Below are 22,034 nucleotides of genomic sequence, written 5' to 3' on the forward strand. Positions count from 1 at the left end.
GTGGAGGAATGGAAGGGGGGTGGTGGTCGGCGGGTCTGTTTTTTTGATTGCAGTTCTTTTTGAGTATCAGCTTCTACGCGGAGCTGTCATCACACGGCATTTTAAGGCCGCTGGTGGCCCCTGTGGAAGGCATGGCGATGAAAGAAGAAGGGATACGCAACTTCGTCACCCCGAAGGGAGCCTCCTCCATCGTCAAGCATTACCTGAGGGAGTCAGGTACCTCCAGGGCCCCCGGGGTGCGGGCCGCCGCTCTGACTCACCCGCCTCACGCTTCGCGGGGAAGGAAGCGGGGGTTTCCGGCCGAGACAGCGGCCTGCGCTGACCTCGCACGGCTCCCCTCTCCCCTTATTTGTTCATGCAGTTAAGGAGACTCTTTGTGTATAAGTCAATGAAAACAGTCACGAGGCCGCTTACGCGTAGTTTCCCGTGTGTTTATCCACATGTTTATCCAGTTCCGGTGATATTTTAAACAGTTCAACAGTATGAAGTCATTTTTATGTTGTTCACAGTTATAAATAATTGTGGCTCTGTGAAGGTTAGGGCTCTGTGCCTGTGATCAGAAGGTTGCTGGTTCCAGTCCCAGGGTCGGTGGACTGATGCTCGCGTTGGGCCCTTGAGTGAGGCTCTTCACCCCTAGTTGCTACATGGTGGCTGACTCTGCGCTATGACCACCTATAAGCAGATATGACTGTATAGGGGCGGAGTTTGTCTGCTGTGTGATTACTGGTCACATGTCCGTTTTGGTGCCAGTTATGTGCACGATAAGACGTGACCTACGTGCCACTTTGCGGTGTCGTGCTGTTAGCTGGAGTAGCATGATGTTCTCCGTGTGATCCCAACTTCTCCCTCCTCTCCCTCCTGTCTTCCCTTCATCCTTCACCCGGCCTGTCCCCCTGTCATCCCGCTGCGTCCCACACAGGAGCCGAGGTGTCCTTCTTTCGCCAAGTCACCCATGTCCTGCGGAAGGGGCCAGGCTGGGAGGTGTGCGTGAAGGGTGGGCAGGCAGAGAGCTTTGACGCCGTGGTCCTCACAGTACCCGTCCCTCAGATCCTCCAGCTGCGGGGAGACGTGCCGTCCCGTAAGTCCCCCCCCTCCCCCCCTGAGGCAGGCATTGTTAGCTGTAGCTCGGGGCTGTTATGATGCTGGCAGCATGGACCGTTGGCACTCAGGTGTGCTGTCTCTATGGCGCAGCCCCCGGCTTCACACTAACACGCCCATATAAGGGTTATGCCCTCTGTGCAGTGCAGTCACATGGTGTCACATGACCTGTTCTCTGAAAACATTACTCGATTAGTCTCGATGATACTCATAGGGTAATGAATACGTCCAGGGCTTCTCCTTTCTTCAAAAACTCTTCAAATAAATGTGTAAATTGTTTAAATATTAATACAAAAACCTATCTCCATTCTATGGAGAGCCATTCCTCGGATGAGATTTCCCTGGCTTCTCGATGACAGACTTTTAAAGAACCGTCCGGTTAATTAAACAGGCGTGTTCGCTGTTTTGCTGCAGATACAAACTTTCTTCGGGTCACCGGGCCTGCTTGTTTATCCGTTTGTAAATTGTTTTTATTTGAGCAGCATACCTTTCTGGAACAGGGTGTCCAAGAGGGGACCAGAAATATTCCGAAATCAGGATTTACTGAAGATTTAAGTAGGGGGGTCACTGTTACATGACACGTGTGAATATGACATGTCAGACCCCTAGGTTTGATAACATGGTCCTGTCTGTGATCTCAGGGTGGAACCTTCCAATCACAAGCATAGATATTCTGGCAAACGTGACATTCTGTCTCTTAGAGTAAATAAAAGTGAGCGTTAGGCAGGTAGGGAATGGAAATGTGCCCTAGGACAGCTTTACACTGTGAATAGCCACAGACTATTCATGTCACAATAAACTGCGGCTTCACTTCAATTAATAAAAGCAAGTATGTTTTATTATATATTAATAAAATATGTCATTCTGTCTACTGGCGCACAGTTTATTTTCAGACATTCTAAAACATCTGGTGTAAAAAAATATATATAGAAATATTTGCTTGGATGGACTTGACAGTCTTTGGTGATAGATAAGGTCGTAATTAAACAGTGCTTTCCATCTGTTCCCAAATGGTTTCATGCAGGGAAAATAGCTGTAGTTATGCATCCTGCGGTCTGTTTCATATTTTGATTTGATTTGCACCATGTGAAATATGACATGTTCATAGATGAGGGGAGGGGTTCTTGTGTATAGTGCCTTTTAAAGGAAAATGCAACAACTGATTAAAATCAACTGCCACTATTATTACTGTTACTAACAGCAATAACAATGGTCTGTGGTTTCTTGGCACAGTCCAGTTATGATTGTGTATGATTGCATGTGTGTATGATTCTGTGTGCTCCCTGTGATGGATCAGCATCCTGTTTAGGGTGGACCTCTGCATTTCTCCCAGTGATGCTTGGGATAGGCTCCAGGTAATCATGTGACCCGGACCAGCATACGCGGTTCGACAATGGACAATGATAGAGTAACGATCAGAATAATTAGTTGTAGCTTACACAAGCTCCTACTGAGCTGGATCCCACAGCACAAAAAAGCAACCATTGCAAGAGTGCTTTGTGAACTTGATTGGTCTTAAGCAGGTCTTTAGGACACTTATAGATCAAAGGGCCGCAGGAAGACCACGGAAGCCTGTGCAACTAGTATGTATCCCTGGCCCATATTAGTTAGAAGCTTTCCTATTCAGCCCCGTCTCCCTTCAGACCTTGTGGGGTGAGTCACTCTGATGATACCTTCTGAAATATTTCCAATAGCTTTGATTAATCTCTCCTCCGCATTCATTACTTCTGACCTATATTTGGAAATCGGAAGTTAGTGTCAGGGCTAAAGCACGCAGCCGCCGTTCCGTACGATCCGTGAACGGCCTTTGATGCTGACCGTAAGCCGTGTCTATTTCCGAAGCGCTGAACCCTTTTGCCTAAATGATTTCGTAAAGGGTTGTGAGTCCACAGTGGTGTGTAGTTATCGTGTGTTTGGCTGGCAGTCTGCGTGTCTCTTTAGCGGAAGCTAAACAATAAAGGTCTTGAAGATGGTGACGGCTTTGAATTTTGATCGATGTCTTGATCGAGTTTAAAGCAAGAGTGTCCCCTTAGCTTGGGCTGACGGCAGAGCGATCAGAATCAGGTGGGCCACGTCCGCTACGCTAAATATTCCAAATGTTCTCCACTTAAGACTAAATTGGTCAGTAAACTGGTTTCCAGCTGCCTTCACCTGCTCGCTGCAAATACCTCACGTTGTCACCTGGATTGGTATTTGCTGAATGATGCTGCGAGCTGAATGCAAAGATTTTTTTATTGTATTACGCAAGTTCCAAAGGACAGATATGGAAATTACACTGTAAGGCCTCGACCCCCAACCTCACTAGCCCCCACCCCCCACCCAGGCACACACAGTTTCTGGAAAACTTGAATAATTCAAGAAACGGAAAGACTGGCATCACTCAAAATAAATATTATATTTAAATTTAAATGACAAAAAAGGAAGAGAATCTAAAACTCTAGAAGTCAAGAAAGGCCCTTTTCATCTTCGCCATGAGGATAATCTGAGAAAAGGAAGCACCACAACCTCCATTTGGGAGAGGGGGCGCTGTTTTCACTTTCGCCTGGTGAGGTTACCCTAAGGCCCCGTGATCCTCGGGGCAGCGAAGCAAGCAGATGAGTCAGGACTGAAAAGGAGGGAAGAGGGAAAAACAGGCCGGTTGTTTCCTTTACCACACGGATGACAAGTACTCTGGCTGAGAGCCAGCCTGCGGAGTCCTGAACGAGGGAGAAGAGATTTTGCGAACAAAACCCAGGTTTTACCAGAGGTGAAAGAGAGTGTGGTATAAGGAAACATAATGCGAACAATTGGGGGTGCTTAATTTTTGCCACATAATGTCGCTAAAAAGGCATATGAAAGGAGCAGGCACTGCTGAAGGCTGTTCAGAAATGGGCCCAAATTTCTTTTGGGCATTTTCACAGAGGTGACACTGGAGATTCAAATCTCGGAGACTTCCTGTGGCGATCACATCCGTGGATTTGAGGGATCGCTTACTTCCGCTGCTTTGTCCGTCGTTTGCTTTACAGACTTGGCTAAAAGGCTAAAGGCTAACGTTACGGAGTGCCAGAAAAGGCCCAAGCCTTTAGGCATGTGTGGAGTACACACAAGGGGAATTCATCTTTTTCGTGAGCTCCTGGGTGTCTTTACCCCATCGCCGTTCATGCCGTGTATAAATAACGAGTGGTCTTTCGTTATAGCTGCCGTAAGGATCGCTAAAGGCGTTCATCATGTTTGTCGCTATGCAAAATTCTTAGTCATAGCTACCTCTTCATTCCCACTGCCTGTTAGCTGCGACCCCCCCCCCCCCCAAAAAAAAAAAGTGTGAGCGAATCCCATACCCACCCCCCCCCCCCCACCGTCTCTTGAGGAAGGGGTGCATTATCCATGGAAACAGAGAGTGGCCCGCGCTTCAAAGTCACCTTCTGAGGCGGCGGTGGTGGCGGTTGGGGGGAGTTTGGTGGGGGGGGGGGGATGGGTGACATTGTTTGCTTTGGAGATTCCGGCTCAGGCACAGTGCCACGTTTTCCTGGCCATATGTTTAGATTCTGATACATGACTAATTCAACCCCCACTCCTGTCATTCAGGGCTCTCAGATAAGCAGCTTACATCTGGGTGGGGGGGGGGGGAGCAAGAGGAGGGCGTTAAAAGGTGGAACGCATTGATTAGTTTTAATATTGTTGGATGACTATGCCGGTTATCATGGCAGAGAGGTGGGGGTTAGGCATGATCCAACTTATGCTGGCGCACGTTTAGAAAGTTGCTCTCTGAGCACTTTTCCCGAAAAATATTGAGCTTGTGACCGTGGTCGTCATCAGCGGTTCAATTAGGCCGTCACAGTTTTTATACGTGCAATTTAAACAAAGAAAAAATGCTGCAATACCGTGTCGAGATCTCATCCCTTGCCAAGAACAATTTGTGTCTTGTGAATTTTATATCGTCTCTTCGTTAAGAGTAACACTAACAGCTGGAGAAGCTGACGACTTTTGCTCTGATTTCCTAATTAGCGAGAACTCCATCAGAAGAGCTTTTTTTAGACCCATGGGTTTTTATGACAGGAGGACGCCTCAATGTGGAGAGGTTCTGTTATCCATTAGTGTCGCGTTGGGGGAAAAAAGCTCAGTGGTATGTTGGGCCATCATATTGATTAATTATTCTGTGTTTCCCGTTTAATGTTCTGGAATTCTGGTATTATCTTAAGGAGTGGCGTGTATCCATGCATTACCAGTAAGAGTTCAGTGCAGCAGAGTAATCAGAAACATAGCTGTAGGTTCATTCAGGAGGTGACTATGAACGAGTCTGCAGCCGGAGTGAAGGTGGAAGTGGTGACATGCAGTGACATATCTGGCCAGTGGGGGGCAGCAGATAGGTGTTAGGAGGTCCCAGTTACACATGCAAGAGTATGCAATCTGGAAATAATTTGAGCAGAATCAAGCTGCAGAAAGAAGAAGAAGAAAAAAAAACTGCACGCTTCACACTTCCGCTTTTTTATGGGAGTTCTTCAAAATTCACGAAAGTATGCAGCGTGCCACGCCGGGAGATTTTTTTGCCGCGCGTCGATTGACGCAGGATCTTTTTCGGGGACGCCTGTGTGTGGAATCGGCATGGAGTGGGTTCAGGTGTAAACTGCTGGGGATGGGCGGCAGGGAAGGCTGAAGGTTGGCCGAAACTGTGACAAATCGTGGTTAATTGATCCAAAGTACCAAAAAAAAGTTACACTCGAACAAACGCGCGTGTGGTTTTTTATGTGAAAGACCTGCTTCAAGGAATCAACTTCAATTGCCACTGTGATGGGCTTTGAGTGTTTTGCACAACTAACCAGTAAAAACATAAAGGAAAGTATTTAAATTTAGCCCCTATGTTAAATTTGGGTATAGAAGATAATCACTATTGTAGAAAGGCTTCACATCATCAACAAAATAAAAACGTTTTATCTTCTATACCCACTGTGTATATAGTGCCCGGTTAGCTAGTTCACCTGCCCTTCCTCTGGCCCTCCTACACCATACGGTCTCTGGTTTAGACATCTATCCATCTGGAGCTGTGAGCTTCCCCTGTGAAATGTTTTCAACACCTGAAGCGGAACCTGCATGCACTTTGAACGAACTTTTCAAGCAATAGTGCCAATGCACCAGCGGTCTCTTTTTTTTTTTGTCATTTTTCGACCGCTATCTCGCTCTGTCACTTCCTTCGGCAAACCCCACAAAAGTACATCTCTTCTTTTTGCGCCACCCCATTCCTGAGAGCCACCTGAAACTCCATAAATGCTGATATCTTTCGGTCTGATTGCGAGCTCGACTCCGTACGATAAGAATGTGCTACCGAGGATTCGAGCCAACATCTACTCAGTAAAGCTGCAGTGTTTTACTTCATCGTGTATTTCATAAATCTTATGCAACACATTCCCCCTCCCCCCTTTGGCCCGATCCTGCCAAATGGAGTCAGTGTGGATTTATCAGTTCTCTGAATGGGCTTTTTTATTCTGGTCAGGCCTTCAGAACTTCCTTGAAAGAATGTCCGTTGAGATCACGCTCATTTTTCCCCTAGCATTTCCAATGTCCAGCTCTTTGTAGTGGAGTAACTCTTAAAAGACCCAACTGTGCTTTCTGTGAATTCATTAAGATAGCAAAATAATGTTAAGGAGCTGCACAGATAAGCACAGTACTGATTTATCTGTAGACCTGGTTATTACTGTAATGCTTAACACCATTTGTCTTTTAGTACTGAGAGATATCCATCTGCCTGGCATACTTTTAGGATTATAAAACACACATATAGAATACACTTGTGTATATTAGGAACCACTGTTTCTAAAATGCAAGGGAGTAGCAAATGAAGGGCTCTGTCGTCGTCTTGTTGGTTATCGTGAGACTTTCAATTTTTTGCAGCACTGTTTGTACAGTAGCCCTGTACAGCAACTTATGGTTGCCACACCCTGTTCAATCAACGGAGCTGTGTCTGAGCCAGAGACAGGTCATGATGCGTGGTCACATGACCACTGCAATCCCATCAGCCTCATGTTGCAGCCAGGACCAAAAAGATCACTGACTGCGTACTGTAGGTAGTGACTTTGTCCGGCTTAGGGGTGGAAAATATTGGGTTATTAGAATAGGAAGCTGAAAGTGATGAAGAGCTCACCACTCTGTGATCTTATTTTGGAAGCAGATGTGGTGTTTACTCTGTGGCAGGCAAAAGCCGCAATTTCTCACAGAGGAAGGAAGGGAGAATTTATTATTTTTGTTGGGTACCGATGCTCACACAAGACCTGTTGCAGACTCACGTCGAGTCGGCAACCCCTGTCAGTCAGACTCCGCCTCTTTACCGCACAGCAACCTGGCCCTCCCAGCTGGCCTGCACCCTCCCAAACTGGCTGTTGTTGTTTTTTTTTGCTGAACTGCGACGTGGCACCTTTCCGCTTTTGAAAGGCCCCTGGGAGGAACACTCAGACCGGTGCCCGGTCATGCCACATTCAGGATTGGCTGTGCGTTCGGTGCCACGTTTTTGAAGCGGGTACCTGAAAACGTCACTCGAGTCGCCACTTGAAGAAGGACACTTTAATCTGGATGGAGGAGAAGCCCTTTGCCCATTTTCTTACCTTAAGAAAATATGTTACATCCATGGGATCTTTCATGCATCATAATGAATTCATATTTCATTGCATTGCAGCGACAGTCACCCAGATCCCACACACGGTGAATGGATGCTTATTCTAGTGAGTAATAAAAGCAGATATGTATTTAAAGCAGGCAGTCTTTCAGCGTGCACTCTGAGTGAAATTGAAGTTTGCCAGAATCAACAAAGGAACGATGCAGAGCTCCGAATTCATATATTTAAACCCCCCCCCCCCCCCCCCCAGTAGAAAGGTAGTGGTCTTTTTCCTGATTCTAAAACTATTGAGCATTCAAATTAGTTTGTTGCTTCACTTCTCACATTTTCCAATTCAGGCAAATATGAGAAGGCATGACATGGTATTTACACTGGGGGGAGAAAGGTTAATGTGAAATTAATTGCCCAAGCAAGGTCATTTTTTATTTTTTTTGCCATACTATGTCTTTTACGCTGAGGTACCCTCAGACCATAATGAGTCACCCTTAGTGAGCTGTGGTTAACCTGTAATGAGTTCAATTTCTCAGTTATGACAGAATCCAGGAGCCCGCAGAAGATCAAGGAGTGTTCCAAGGTGGAGAGTTTGGGGAGGGGGTACCACCCTTGCTGTTCCGGCTGAAGCCCACGATTGCAGTGATTTTCACCTGGCCTCCCCCCCCGTATCTGTAGACTCATCCATCGGTAGGCTGCAGTTAGGTCACAGTCCCCAGGACTCGTTTGCTGTTGGGAACCTTTAAGTTCAATCACGCCGTGATTGATGCCTGTCGGATGAGGAACATGAATGAGTCTGGATGTGAACACGGAAACAAGGCCGGAATCCTGTTGGCAAACAAGTCATAGACGAGCGTGAAATTTCTATCTATCTATCTCTGTCTGTCTGTCTGTCTGTCTGTCTGTCTGTCTGTCTAATCTATCTAATCTATCTAATCTATCCTAATTATTCACATTGTATCGCTATTTTAGAGGGGAAAATGATGTTAATGAACATCGTTTGTTCTTCTGGTAAGGGTGTGGTTTCTAGGACATTTTCACCGGGTGTTAAATAGCGTGATTTGAAGTCATGGCTTCCAGTTGGTTCCACGCTGGCTAGTGAGAGGTTACGGAACCCAATCCGTCGCTCCACCATCGTTTGCCTTCCCGCACAGGAAATTAGAGAGCCGTATGAGGTTGTGTGGTATGCTGCAGATGAATGAATCCACTCAGAGCAGGTAGGCCGCGTCATGCCTACGGTAAATCACCGCCGTCTCCGGCCTTATTTTTTCCCCCCAATAAAATATGACTGGGCTGTTTTTTCGCCCAGTAATTTCAGCCGTGGGTTTCTGGGCCCGAAACCCGGGGTCGAGCTGTGTTCTCCCTCTAGCTGTGGCAGCAGGAGCGCTGAGCGCCTCTCACAGTCTCAGTTCTCCACACACAGCATTTTAAAAGAGCCGTTCCTCGAGGATTTGGGCGGGCTCCGTCATATCACCAAACTCTTTTTTCTTCAGACTCTGACTCTCTGTGTTCACTTGACAGGTACACCAGTCCGCAAAGGCTTCCCAGGCAAGGTGGAATTGCTGACTTAGCAAGGAACGTGACTCTTCCTGAAGTCTCGTACATATAACTAAGGTGCATATCGGGACTCTTCAAATCTGGCCCTCGATTCCAAATCCAGGCCTTGTGTTCAGTTCTCCCAGGTAGTTAGTTTAATAATTACTGATTCTGATTGGTCAGAGGCTTCACACCTGACTCATAGGGAAAGGAAGGCTGGGAAATCAGCAGCGCTCGGCCCTTGAGGACCATGATTTAAAGTATATGGCAGTTACACTGATAAGTTAGATTGTCAGCTTTGACGAAAAGACTAGTTTTCAGCTCGGTGTGTTGAATTGATTATTATGTCCTCTGGGTAACTGGTAGCCACATTTCACCTGCCAAGTGTAGCGACACCTGCTGGCCAGTTTTTTGTGCCAATTACTGCTTAGACCCCAGCTGTGCTTCTTTGGGTCCCTTGAAAACCCCATCACCAGAAAATGGCACTAACCCTACTCCTGCATATGGTATCTTAATTGCTAACAGGTGGCCAACACTGGCCCACAACAATACAGAAGAGCTGAATAAGAGCATTTTAAAATTAGAATCTGATACAAACTCTCTTCCAGTTTGGCACGCACAGCAACCCCATGAAAAGACCCATTTCTGCTTTTGTGGGAAAGAAAGGATCGAAGGGGGCGTCATCTTTTTGCCCCTGAGGATGATGCTGAAAGCCTTACTATACAGAACTGTAGCTGAGCTTTTGTCTCTAGTATTAAACTGTGAACTCCACAGTTTTGGCTGTCAGCTTTGTTAGCTAACAGTGTTAGCTTTGTTAGCTAGTGATGCTAGCTTTGTTATCAGACAGTGTAAGCAGTTAGCTAGTGGTGTTAGCTTTGTTAGCTAGTGATGCTAACTTTATTAGCTGACAGTGTCAGCATTGCTAGCTAGCAGTGATGTTCCCCTACGTCAATGTTTGCTGAAATAAAAGAAGTAAAATGTAGTGTTTTTAGTATGATACTTTTGTATTCATGTATTCATGAATGTTAGTGTTTGTTAGTTTTTTAGTTTCACTATTTCAACATTTTAACGACATTTTATCTGGCCATTCATACCGTAACTGGATTAATAATATGTTAAATAAATTACTTACAGGTCCTTAAGATCAAAGTGTACTGCCTGGGGAAGAGAGATGGGCTCCACTTTTTGTGAACCAGACTAAGATTCCTTGGTTTGCCTTTTGAGGATAATTCTCTGGATATTCTTATGTTAAAGGGTCAGTTCATGCCAAAATTGAAAAAATATATATATTATAGAGGGGCTTTAGTGCTGTCAATCCATCACGGTTGTTCTGCTGGAACTGCTACTGAACTCCACACACCAATCACACTGGGGTGCTCTTGCTCCTATCTTCTGCATGGTGATATGATTGGTGTGTGGAGTTCGGTAGAAGAAAATATTTCCTACATTAAACTGCTCACTAGAGTCTTTGGATTATCATGAGCAACCGGGTCATGATTTCTGTTGGATTTTTAGGCACTTTAATCACCACAGAAAGAAAGCCATTCAGTCCCATCCTATTAGAGAGAAGCCCGATGTTTCTACAGCCAATATCTCCGAAAACTGGGCAACTCCTAACAGAACAATCTAAATGGATCGATAGCACTAAAGCCCTTCTAAAACATCTTTTCCAGTTTTGGGGTAAACTGGCCCATGTGTAACACGGCCTCCAACCTTGACATGTAGTGGTTGCTTGGGAGATGACGTAACCCTTAATGACTTCACATTAATGACCTCACAGTCTTCAGCTAGCCTGTCATAGGACCTCGGAGCTTCTGCAGCTGCACCCTCTGGCCTTACCTAGGTGGCGCCGATGGCCCTGAGCGAAAGGCCACTTCAGCCAGCCCTCTGTTCCCCTTCAGGCCTCTCCTGTCATCCTTTCCCACCTTCATTTGAAACACGGATGGGGGGGGGGGGGGCTGCCGGAGTCACCCACTCCCCCGCGAACGCGGCACGGGGATTTTCCAGCCAGCCATACACGCCTGCTTATTTGTTCATCATGCTTTGGCAATGCTTAGTGAGGCCACGCTCAAATTAGGAAGCTCACTGTTTCAATGGAGTAGTGAACTCAGTAATTGCAGGCTACCTGCCCAGTTTGGTATTTACCAGGTTTGGCAATATTCCTGTTTCGTGGCTGTGTAATACATGATAAATAGCTTACTCAATATTTTGCAAGGGTTTTTGTGGTGTACCTTTAAAGGGAGATTTTTGGTGTGATACGGTAATAGGCACAAAATTACCAAGCTAAAAAAAATAATAACTGGATGCCTGTATGGATATGGATCCACGTAACTCCTCTGCGAAGGGCCTCAAACGCTGTGGGCTATACAGGGGCGGGGCCACTGGGCCCAGCTGAAAGCTCATTGGCCTGCAGGAGTACCTCCTTCTCTGACACTCACCAATTCAAAACACATCATTGGCTAATGATTAGGTCGGCCCCTCTGTAGGAGTTACGACTTCTCTTATGCCTCCCACCGTAAAAAAAAAAAATCCTAGAATCGCCCCATCCTGCGGGTGCTCGTGGAGACACAGAGGGCTGCAAGACGACGCGTCACCTGGACTAGAACATCCGATGGCGATGAATTATGCGGTGTGTTCAGAGTCATGTGACTTCCCAGGGACGGCTACACACGGTTCTCCCAGTTCCCCACACCACACATACCTCTTGCGCTGTTCATAATCTTCCAGGTGCTGATGGGCAATGGGCACCTGACCCAACACAGGGAGGATCACGTGGGCGTTGCCCGCCGGCCCCCACTGCAGGTGTCTCATTTTTCTGGGCGGGGTCAGTAAAGCCTGTGTGATACATGTCAAGTCACGCCTTCCCTTAAATAGTCACGCTTTCCTAGCATGACACTGCCATGAGACAGTTATACAGTCATACTGTGATGAAGTCAAGGGGCCCTTTAAATAAGTAGCACTGGAGTTCATAATTTGGTGTCTTTTTGTGTCTTTGTTTCCCCTTTCCAGCCTAGCAGGGGAAGAGACCTCTGTTTCCACCCATGCATCATCCCTGACCTTTTATCCAGTAATAGCCTGTGACGTTATATATACAATATCTTTACCTATATGCAAATACAGTACCAGTGAAAAGTCACTACTGCCCATAGAAAGGTTTATTTATAGTATTTTCTCCATTGTAGCATAATTATAAAGACATCAAAACTATGAAATAACATGGAATTATGTACTGGCCAAAAAAGTATTAGACCAATTTTTTTTGCTTGGGGGTTGGGCAGCTCAGAAGGTGTCTGGTTCAAATCCCGAGGTCAGCAGAATGATCCCAACATTGGGCCCTTCAGCAAGGCCCTTAACCCCAATTACTCCAGGGACAGGCTGACCCTACTGTCTCCTCTACGCCAGTTACATGAGGTGGCCTCCTGGGTTGCTTTTCCAGCCGTCCTGAAGGAGCTCCCACATATATGCTGAGCTCTCATTGGTCGCTTTTACTTCACTGTCTGGTCAAACTCCTCCAAAACCGTTTCTACTGGGCTTAAGTCTGGTGGCCAGGTCATGTGATGCGACATAATCACTCACTGGTACTTTACATTCATCCATTTTCCATGCTGCTTATCTAGCAGAGGGTCGTGGTGAAGCCCAGAGCCTGGATCCCAGGCAGCACAGGGCACATACACACAAGTCCATGACACAGCCACATGCTACAGATAAGCCATAAACACAGTTGACCTTGAGAACCACAGGCTGATTGGTCTCTTCATTCCTACTTACTAAAATTAATTTAATAAATTAAAAGTATTAAAAGAAAGAAATAGATGGGAATAGATCATATGATGTTAAATAACTATAGAGAAAGAATGGTGAATGAATGGTTCTGGGAGATATCTCAATATAACATGCGTCTCTGCACCTGGAGTACCTGCCTTGCCAAGTTCAACATCTACAGTTTATGTGTGCGACCAATATTAGTATCTCTGACATTTTGATTTATGGATTTTCTTATCCATCATTCTGGAAAAAGGCCAAGAAAATAAGGCTCGGTGCCTTTCTTCAGACCCCAGAATACATTACTCATAACTCGTGCTCTGTCCTGTACGCAACTAACCCGTCAAATCTGAAAAGACCCCCAGAAAAAGCCCCCCTGAGCACCGCAGGTAAACCTTAGCCTCCCTCTACGCGGAGACGTCACCTCCCAGCGCCGGCCGGAGTTACGCTCCACCACGTCTCAGGCGGCGGCCCTTTCGTCGCTTCCGTGCGTGTCTTGAGTGGCGCCAACCACGTTTCAGCTTAAAGAGAAAGCAGGTCCCACTGAAAGGCGCTTCGAGATCCCGTCATGCTCCCCCCTCACACAGCGGGACTCTATGCCATTATTAAATAATTTTTCTGTGTTGGCCCTCCCTGCCATGTGGCCCGGCCTGTGGAAAAGAGTTTACAGGCGTGTCAGTGAAACGATCCTGAGAGCCAGGCCTGTCCCTCTCATTCGGGTGCAGTAAGCCGTCCACAGACTTTTATTAGGCCATTAAATACGATCAGATTGTTGTTGTCATATTCACAGTCCAGCTACAAGTCAGAGGAGCTGCTTAGGTTTTATGACACGGCATACGAATGAGTGAAATAAAAATGCATTTCAGAGATTACTTGGGGTCCAAGAAGCGTTGCTGTGGGAATGATATTGTTTTAAAAGTTTGTATTTTAACAAAAGGGAGTATAGCAATAAACACAAGCTACAGAATCGGTTCGGTTGGTTCTCTTAGTTTTCAGTTGCCTCATCTTTCATTTTGTAATGCCCCCCTATAATTGCATCCTGATTCGCCACCCCCCACCCCTGCCGCCCCACCCCTAATATTACGTGACTATGAGGGTCTGTCTCAGTGACCACCTACTGGCGGACTCCAGTCCGCATCCAGACCGAAATGCGGTTAAACTGCGCAATCCTGTTCCCGTTCAGCAAGTTTTGCTGTTGTAGGACCCCCCCGTTCAGCAAATTTTTTCAAACGCAGTGGACCTTGGCTTTGTGTTGCTGATGGAATTTGACCATTTGGGGGAAATTGTTGAAGACCGCAGTACGAAACGTTTATCTCTCTTTAGAGGAAAATCTGTGCAGATAGAGGAGTCACTGTGTTCCAGCATCAGAATTGCATTTCAGTACATCTTCACGTATCAGAAGTTTGTGTCACCTACAGAACGTAACACCAGAACGATGGACTGAGACATTGCGGGTGCTGTGTTAGATTAAAGACATTATTGATATATAATAGGTGGGAAACTTACTGCTAACCTTGCAAGGCATCCTGAGAGTTTAAGTTCATCTGAAACATCAGAGCTTGATTGGTCCTAAATTTGCTTTAATTAGCACTAAAATTAGTTTTTTTTTGTCTGCAGGCCATGTAATAATTTTATTAAATGGGGAAAATATAGCATTTTAGCATTTGACAGCCAAATCCAGAAATATTGCATTACTGGTGGGTATGTGGTACAAATACTATATTTGCAAGCCCAAAAAAAGAACAGTGTGACAGACCACGTTTGACCTATTACTAAAAATACCAACTCGGGCTTGACGTCAGTCCCGAAACCTTCAGGTTGTTGCTCTACATGTCTCCACTTGGTGTAGGTCTAAGTGCTAAATATCGCGAAAATATGAGCCGCAGTTCCTGTACCACAATATTCTATTTATACCCAGTTTTTTATCTGACATCAGAGCGAGGCTACCTTGATTTGCCTCAGCACACAAAGATGGTCATTATGACGTCCGTGCAGGGAAAAAGGCCTCCAGCAAAGACGTTAATAACAGTCCTCGAAGCCTTCCGGTTTACGGCGGGCCCAGATCACAGCAGCGGGTGGGAGGGGGGGTTGGTTGGGGGTGTAGCAGGGATGAATAATGTAGTTTCAGTTTTAAGGGGGCGAGGAGCAATGCCGTCATTACAATTTGTTCCCACCAAAAGTGGAATTTCCATAATTTGGAGAAGCTGCCTTTTTTTTCATAGCCTTTTCGTCTCTTTTTTCACAGATTTATTTTTGAGAACTTGTCAGGTTTTATTAGTGCCATAAAGGGCATTTTAAACAAGTGTCAGGTCAAAAGAGGCAATGAAATTACGCACAGAGAGTTTTTTTTCAGGCATCCACGGCCGCCCACTCTGTAGGACCCGCGACTGAAATGCAGCCCCGCTCTGGGCGCGGGTGGGGAACTCGTTTAATCACATCGTAGAACGCTTCCTGAAATATATTATGTGGAGCGTTTGTCATTTCGACAAATTAGCGCTCGGAGGGGCGGCCCGAAACATGGCCTGAAAGACAGGCGCCGTTCCCGCCCACTGGCGCCCCCTTCCTGTGGAGCGGCATAGCTTGCGGGCCTGCAGCTCTCTCCCAGAGGACTGTAGCGCATCGCCCATCCAGGGCCCCCGATAAATATTTTACTTATTGTTGGACACAGTTCACCTACAAGTGCATTAAAGGTTAGCAAAACAGCCACGATTTCGGGAGACCTTCCAGAACCTTCTTGGGCAAACATTAAATCAGCCTTTTAAAGGGCCCAGGGATCATAAATTGGGAAACGGCAGAGTTCTCGCGCTCTGAATCGGCTTGCTACGCGACTCTGTGCCAGGCCGCCGGAGCCGGAGTCCCCAGAGGACCCGTAAAGGCCGGGTCGGCACCAGGAACAATGACGAGTGCAGGAGAACCTCAGCCCTATAGCCCTTTGTGGTGACTCCTAACAATGTTGCTTTAAACAATACTAACATGAAATAAATCAGCCCTCCTTTAAAAATAAACAGTCCTCCATCTCTCTTTTTTTTCCTTGAAATCCTCCTGGGGATCTTTGTCTGTGAGTCCTGGTAATTTAAGATAATGTTTGGTTTTGAACCGTGTTGCCTGATTTAAGCAGAATTTAACTCTTAAGATGTTTTTTTTTTGTGTGTGGTGAAATCTGTAGTTGTATTTCATGGCGCTGCGTCATACTGAACGTGGGAAATGTGTGAAAACTCGAGAGCCGTTTCCGCCGCCACTCGAAGATGTCTGCGTCACGATGGTCGTCACTACAGCCCATCGGCGCAGTAGTCAGCTTCCGTAGGACCTGCTGGAAACTTCCCAGTGTTCCGCCAGTGATGTTGTTCAGTTGAGGGGTGACTGGAACTGGGAATTAAATAAGAGACTTCCTGTTATATCCCCAAAAAATGCAGGGCCTCTGCTTTTACATTTTCCGTTCGGCCTAGAATGACTGTGGCATCGTAGTAGAGGAGATATGAGTGTCCTCACCATTGGCCTCACCAAGAATAAGTCACTGGTTACCATGGTGTGACTCCACACCCCTGACTCTGCAGCGACGCAGCATCCTTCTCTAAAGCGCTGCAATCGTGCAGGAAAACCACATTAATCACCATGTGTCCCTGACTCCATTTTCTGACTTTCCCTCCATTTTCTCCTCAGCTGGGCCAGTGGGTGGAACCCAGGGGGACCCGCGGTGCCCGTAAATCTCCTAGACTATGGGCCTCACGTCTTTTTCGCCCACTCAAAAAAAAATGCGCCAGTCCTGCGTGGGGGCCATGCTCGACATGGCCATGCGTGTCTCCGCTGAGTCCCTGCTGCTGGCATAGCCTTGTTGCCGGCGGGGCGGGGGCGAAGTGGGGAGGCAGGGGTGGGGGCAAGTCCAGAGAAGTTTGGGCCAGCCTCTGGGTAAGCGGGAGCGTGAACCACCAGCAGCCCCTAGGGTTCCCCCAGGCCCAGTGAACAGGGCAGAGGGTGTGTGATATTGTACTGTCTGTGCTCTAATGGAGCGTCGCAGAATAGCTGGGGGGGAGCAAATTTCTGACGATGTTTCTTTTTGTGGAGAAGTACCCCATAACTCTTCCCCCCCCCACCTCACCTTTTATGCCCCATTAATCACCTTTTGGTGCACTGCCCCTTTGCACCAGATGGCGAGGGGTATCGGCCGTTTACAGTGGCTAGCCATAACCTTGCCGGCGACGGCACGCGGGCCACGGGACGGCAGCACCAGGCCAGGGAAAGGGGGCAGAACCGAAAATACAACAAACCCGGAAAGGAAGATTTCTGGGTTTTGCTGGAAGACTCGGTCACAGTGATGTGAGACTGGCAGTGATAATGCACTCGATAATGGAGGACGCACCCTTAACAATTACAGTAATTCCAGTGAAGAGAAACTGTATATAGAAATGAAAACGCCGAGAGGGGCGGATATGTCCCACGGTGTTTGGACTAGAAATGGCTGCTGGGACGTCTGTCCCCCTTGGGGACGTGGGGACGCGCCAGTTAGCCACAGCACGCAATGTGAACAAGCGTCGCTCCTCGCCAGAGAGCGGCCATATCACCCTCGCAGATTCTAGGTGGACACCCTAACCTCCACCAAAAAAAAAACAGGGCGCCACGGAAATCGAGACCTCAACCAGGTTACCGGTCCATCCGGACTCGCTTTTATCCCGATTTTTACGAGAACTGGAATGCGCCGGATGGGCATCAACGCCAGGGAGCTGCACGAAACCCAGTGTGGGCCTGCAGATTCGATACAGATGTGAACCCGGAGATAGTTGGGTCTGAGCCAGGCCTTCTCTTGCCAGTTCTTCCTTGTACTTACGCCCCACCCCCCCCCATCTCCCTTTTCCCTGAATCTGGAAGACCTGGAGTGGAGGCCCACTTCCCCGAAGCACTCACACTGCGTAGGGGGCACAAAGGCCAGCAGGCTCTTCATTCCCTACAGGAAGTGACCTCAGCACAAGGGACTGCAGACCAGCAGAATTTAGCGTGGAAAAGACTGTGATTGTTTTTATTTATTTATTTTTTTGGTTTTTCTTGTTTTTTTTATGTGTTACCGATTTTTGTTTTGCTGGGGGTAACGTACTGTTGGAACCCTCAGCAAAATAAAAATCGGTAACATTTTCTATGGAACCCATGGTTATAAGTATCTATGCATGTATTCAAGACACATTATAATACAATCATAAAACATTATAAACATGGCTATAAATATTTATAAAATGGCATAACACAAAGCCATGTTTATTATGCTTTAATGCACTATACAGACCTTCCCGATGAATTATAATGCTCAATATAATGCATTTTGAAGGTATTTATGGTACATGGTATGAGAGCATTCATGATGCATAATGAGCATTGCTATAATGTGTTATGCCTTTTTATAAATAGTTATAGCCATGTTTATAATACCTTATGAATGCATCATAATGCATTATGTGGGTATGTATAATGCATTTATATGACCGCTTTATTTAAAGTGTTACCTAAAAATCCTCACAGTATATAAAAGTACTGTAGTTCTGCGAATGCTTTTGAAATAAAATGGCATTGGGGAGGAATGATGGATACTTCCAGTCCTTGGCTGCCTTGAAGCGCACCTGGATTATCACGTTAAACAGCGTCCGTCACCGAGCCCTGCCCAAGGTCGCGGGGTCAGGGCGGACAAAGGGGCCTTCTGCCATTGGGCTGTTTTTACAAGCAAAGGTTATTTTGAAAGTTGTTTTTTTTTGTCATCCCCTGCTGCCCTCAGCGCTGCCGCCATCGCTAGACCCCCACCTGCTGCCGGCGGTATGATCCTTACTCCGTTTGGGGGGGGGGGGGCGCCGCGGTCTCACAGGCCTCAAGCGGACCGAGGGCCTCGAGCACAGGGGCAGAATTTAGCATGGAAGAGGGTGATTGTCTGAACATATGAATAATTTGCATACAAAGCTTTGGAGGGATGAATGAAGCCAAATTAAATATTGGGGAGTACTCAACTTCCCCCGTTCTCCCCGGTTCCTGTGCCCCTGGGCACATCAATATCCAATCAGAAAGCCCCTACCAGACCCCCCCCCCCCCCACGAAGGGCAAGGTGGGGTAGGAGCGGTAATCCCCTTTGAATATCCCATGGTGATGGATTTAAGGTGGGGGGCGGTCGGCGCAATCGCACCGAAATCCACTTAGTACTGGAACCGCCAAGACGTGGCATCGAAATGCATCCGGCTGTGATCATTCCTGCTCTGTCGGCAACGCTGCTCTCGCTCTTTACTCCAAAAGGGGAAACCCTTGACCTTTTAGGACCCAGGGGCGTCATCATGTGACGCTTCACCTTTTCATCCTCTACTGACTCTGGTCTGCAGGTGGCACATCTGGGGTCCGGCCTCCACGTCGCCCCGGCACCCGAGGCCAGCTGCCTGACGTGGGACAGACGCAGATGTTTGAAGAGTGTAGGAGGATGGGTAGGAAGAGAGGGTGGGCACTGACGGGTGAAGCGGGGGCATAGGATGTGGCACAGCCAGGGCAGGATGCCAGTCCATCAAAGGGCACGGGCTCTCACATAGCGACGATAGAGAATCGCCAGCTCACTTCACTGCAAGTCTTTGGACTGTAGGAGGGAGCGAGAGCAGCTGAAAGAAACTCAGATAAAACATCAACAGAGCTGCACACGCAGTGTGGGGGCGGGACCCAACGCCCTGGGGGCATCAGGCCACTCTTACTTATATCCACTAAATAATTAGTGCCCGCGCGTGCTGGCACAGGTGGTTCTGCACCAGGCGCGAGCGAGTGGAATCAGGCTACGAAAGCGATTAGGATGGAATCCAGGAATGTATAAACAAAATATCGTTCACGTGTGGGCAGAAAGTCGAGGCCGACGGCAACGCTCACATGCTGCCAATAGTTACGATATAAAACAGGGAAATGCATATGTTCTGAATTCCCTGAAGTCAATGAGAGAAAATTATGCAGGGTTACTTTTTTTAGGCAGAAATAAAATCATTATGACTGGAGTGGAAATACTCCCCAGGTCATTTTCTTGTTTCTTTTTTCTTGCTTAGTCCTATAAATGCAGTGTGGCTGGACAGGAATATAGGTGTCTGTCAGTAATATAGGAATATAGTTGTCTGTCAGTAATATAGGAACATAGGTGTCTGTCTGTAATACAGGAATATAGGTGTCTGTCAGTAATATAGGAACATAGGTGTCTGTCAGTAATATAGGAACATAGGTGTCTGTCTGTAATACAGGAATATAGGTGTCTGTCAGTAATATAGGGGATGTGTGTAATATAGGGGGCTGTCAGTAACATAGGGGGTGTGTGTAATATATATACAAATCCAGGGTCCTGGGTGTAATACATGGTGGGGGGGGGCTCTCACCACCCCATTCCCGCATGGTCTCAGATCCACCCCCCACCCCATCAATGATACTCTGCCACCCTGAATATGGCCAAGTGGCATGTAAACACATCTTCTGCAGTGGGAAGTAAGTGAGGCCACTGTGATTAGCAGCCAGCAATGGCGAACGGGGTCTCTGGAGTCACGTATCACGAATGTGCACCGATATGAAGTCTGTCACGTATCACGAATGTGCACCGATATGAAGTCCGTCACGTATCACGAATGTGCACCGATATGAAGTCCGTCACGTATCACGAATGTGCACCGATATGAAGTCCGTCACGTATCACGAATGTGCACCGATATGAAGTCCGTCACGTATCACGAATGTGCACCGATATGAAGTCCGTCACGTATCACGAATGTGCACCGATATGAAGTCCGTCACGTATCACGAATGTGCAGCGATATGAAGTCCGTCACGTATCACGAATGTGCACCGATATGAAGTCCATCCTGAGGTGTCAGTTACACGCTATGAACTCTATTAGGAAACAGCACAGCTTGTATTTGTTTGGGGGGGGGGCAGTGAAGGTGCTCCTAATCTCAGCCAGATGTTTGTAGATGACACGGGAAATCATTACAGCTGTATCCTGGGAAATCTGTGTGATCCCTGGGCTGGCTTCGTATCCTCTGTCGTGGGTGAAAGAGAAAACATGTTTTTTTTGTTTTTTTTTTGCCAGGTGTCCTACAGCATTTTGACCTCACATTGTCGTCCTCCTCGAAAAAAAAAAGTGTGAAGGTGTGAAGTACGAATTTCGCGGGGCCCAGCAGCACGAAAGACAACGGCCGCTTTCCAAATACTGACTTTGCTTGGGGGTCCCACTCGGGCACGTGCCGTCCCAGAAGAGTGTCACCTGTCACACGCGGGGAGGCGTTGTGGATCGTAAGGGATGCTAGGCGGGAGAAACGGCATGGTACAAGTTGTTTTCCGAAACGAAAGAGAAAAAAAAGAAAAGCACCAGACAGAGCAGCGGTGGCGAGTCTCTCAGCCGCACGTTTAGTAACCAGAAAAACCTGATCGTTCATATATAATTCATGACGCCAGGCAGAGCGTTTGTTCACGGATTTTTGTTTGCCTTTTTTTTTATTTTTTCCCCCCTAGCTCATGACTTAAGTTGAAATATGTACATGGATCCTTGTGGGTGACCTCTGACCCCTGTGCACTCAATCCTCACAGTCCCCGAATAACTCAAGCTGAGCCAACTCGAAGCAGCAGAGGCCAATAAACAACAGATGTCCAGGACAGGAAGCGAGGATCGCTTTACAGAAAAAAAAAGGAACTGCAAGATGTTAGGAATGAAATGAGCGAGGGACTGGCCACCCCCATGCTCGTGATGCGGCGAATTACTTCAGAGACACGCCGCATTCACTTACGTGCACCCTGGTCCGCTTTATCTGGGCGGACGCCGTGCCTGCAAACTGATTAACAGACGGGTGTGATCTGGCCACAGAGATTAGTTAGGATGGGTGGGGTTGCATCATGGCTTTCGGGTTAATCCATTTCGGCTTTTGTCATGGGTGAAAGTGATCCATCTCTGCCAAATGTGGAGCCGTGAGTGTTCTGTAATTGTACTTTACACATATAAATAAGCAGATATAAGGGCATAAGCCACATATAAAATGATATAAGCTGCAGTAGAGCTGCTATGTACAGTGCAGATGAAAGACCACTTGGTTGG

The 22,034-nt window shown here is 47.1% G+C and overlaps 1 protein-coding gene across 4 annotated transcripts in view; it reads left to right on the plus strand.

The window, feature by feature from the left end:
* Positions 1-22,034, plus strand: part of rnls (renalase, FAD-dependent amine oxidase) — a 33,207-nt gene that overhangs the window by 3,197 nt on the left and 7,976 nt on the right. For all 4 annotated transcript variants that reach the window (XM_023831034.2, XM_023831032.2, XM_023831035.2 and 1 more), the window contains 2 exons: positions 71-216; positions 920-1,078. In XM_023831034.2, coding sequence (XP_023686802.2) covers positions 71-216; positions 920-1,078 — 305 coding nt within the window. The remainder of the gene's footprint in view (positions 1-70; positions 217-919; positions 1,079-22,034) is intronic.

The sequence above is a fragment of the Paramormyrops kingsleyae genome, chromosome 20 (genome assembly GCF_048594095.1).
Source record: "Paramormyrops kingsleyae isolate MSU_618 chromosome 20, PKINGS_0.4, whole genome shotgun sequence".
In the NCBI taxonomy this organism is placed as follows: domain Eukaryota; kingdom Metazoa; phylum Chordata; class Actinopteri; order Osteoglossiformes; family Mormyridae; genus Paramormyrops; species Paramormyrops kingsleyae.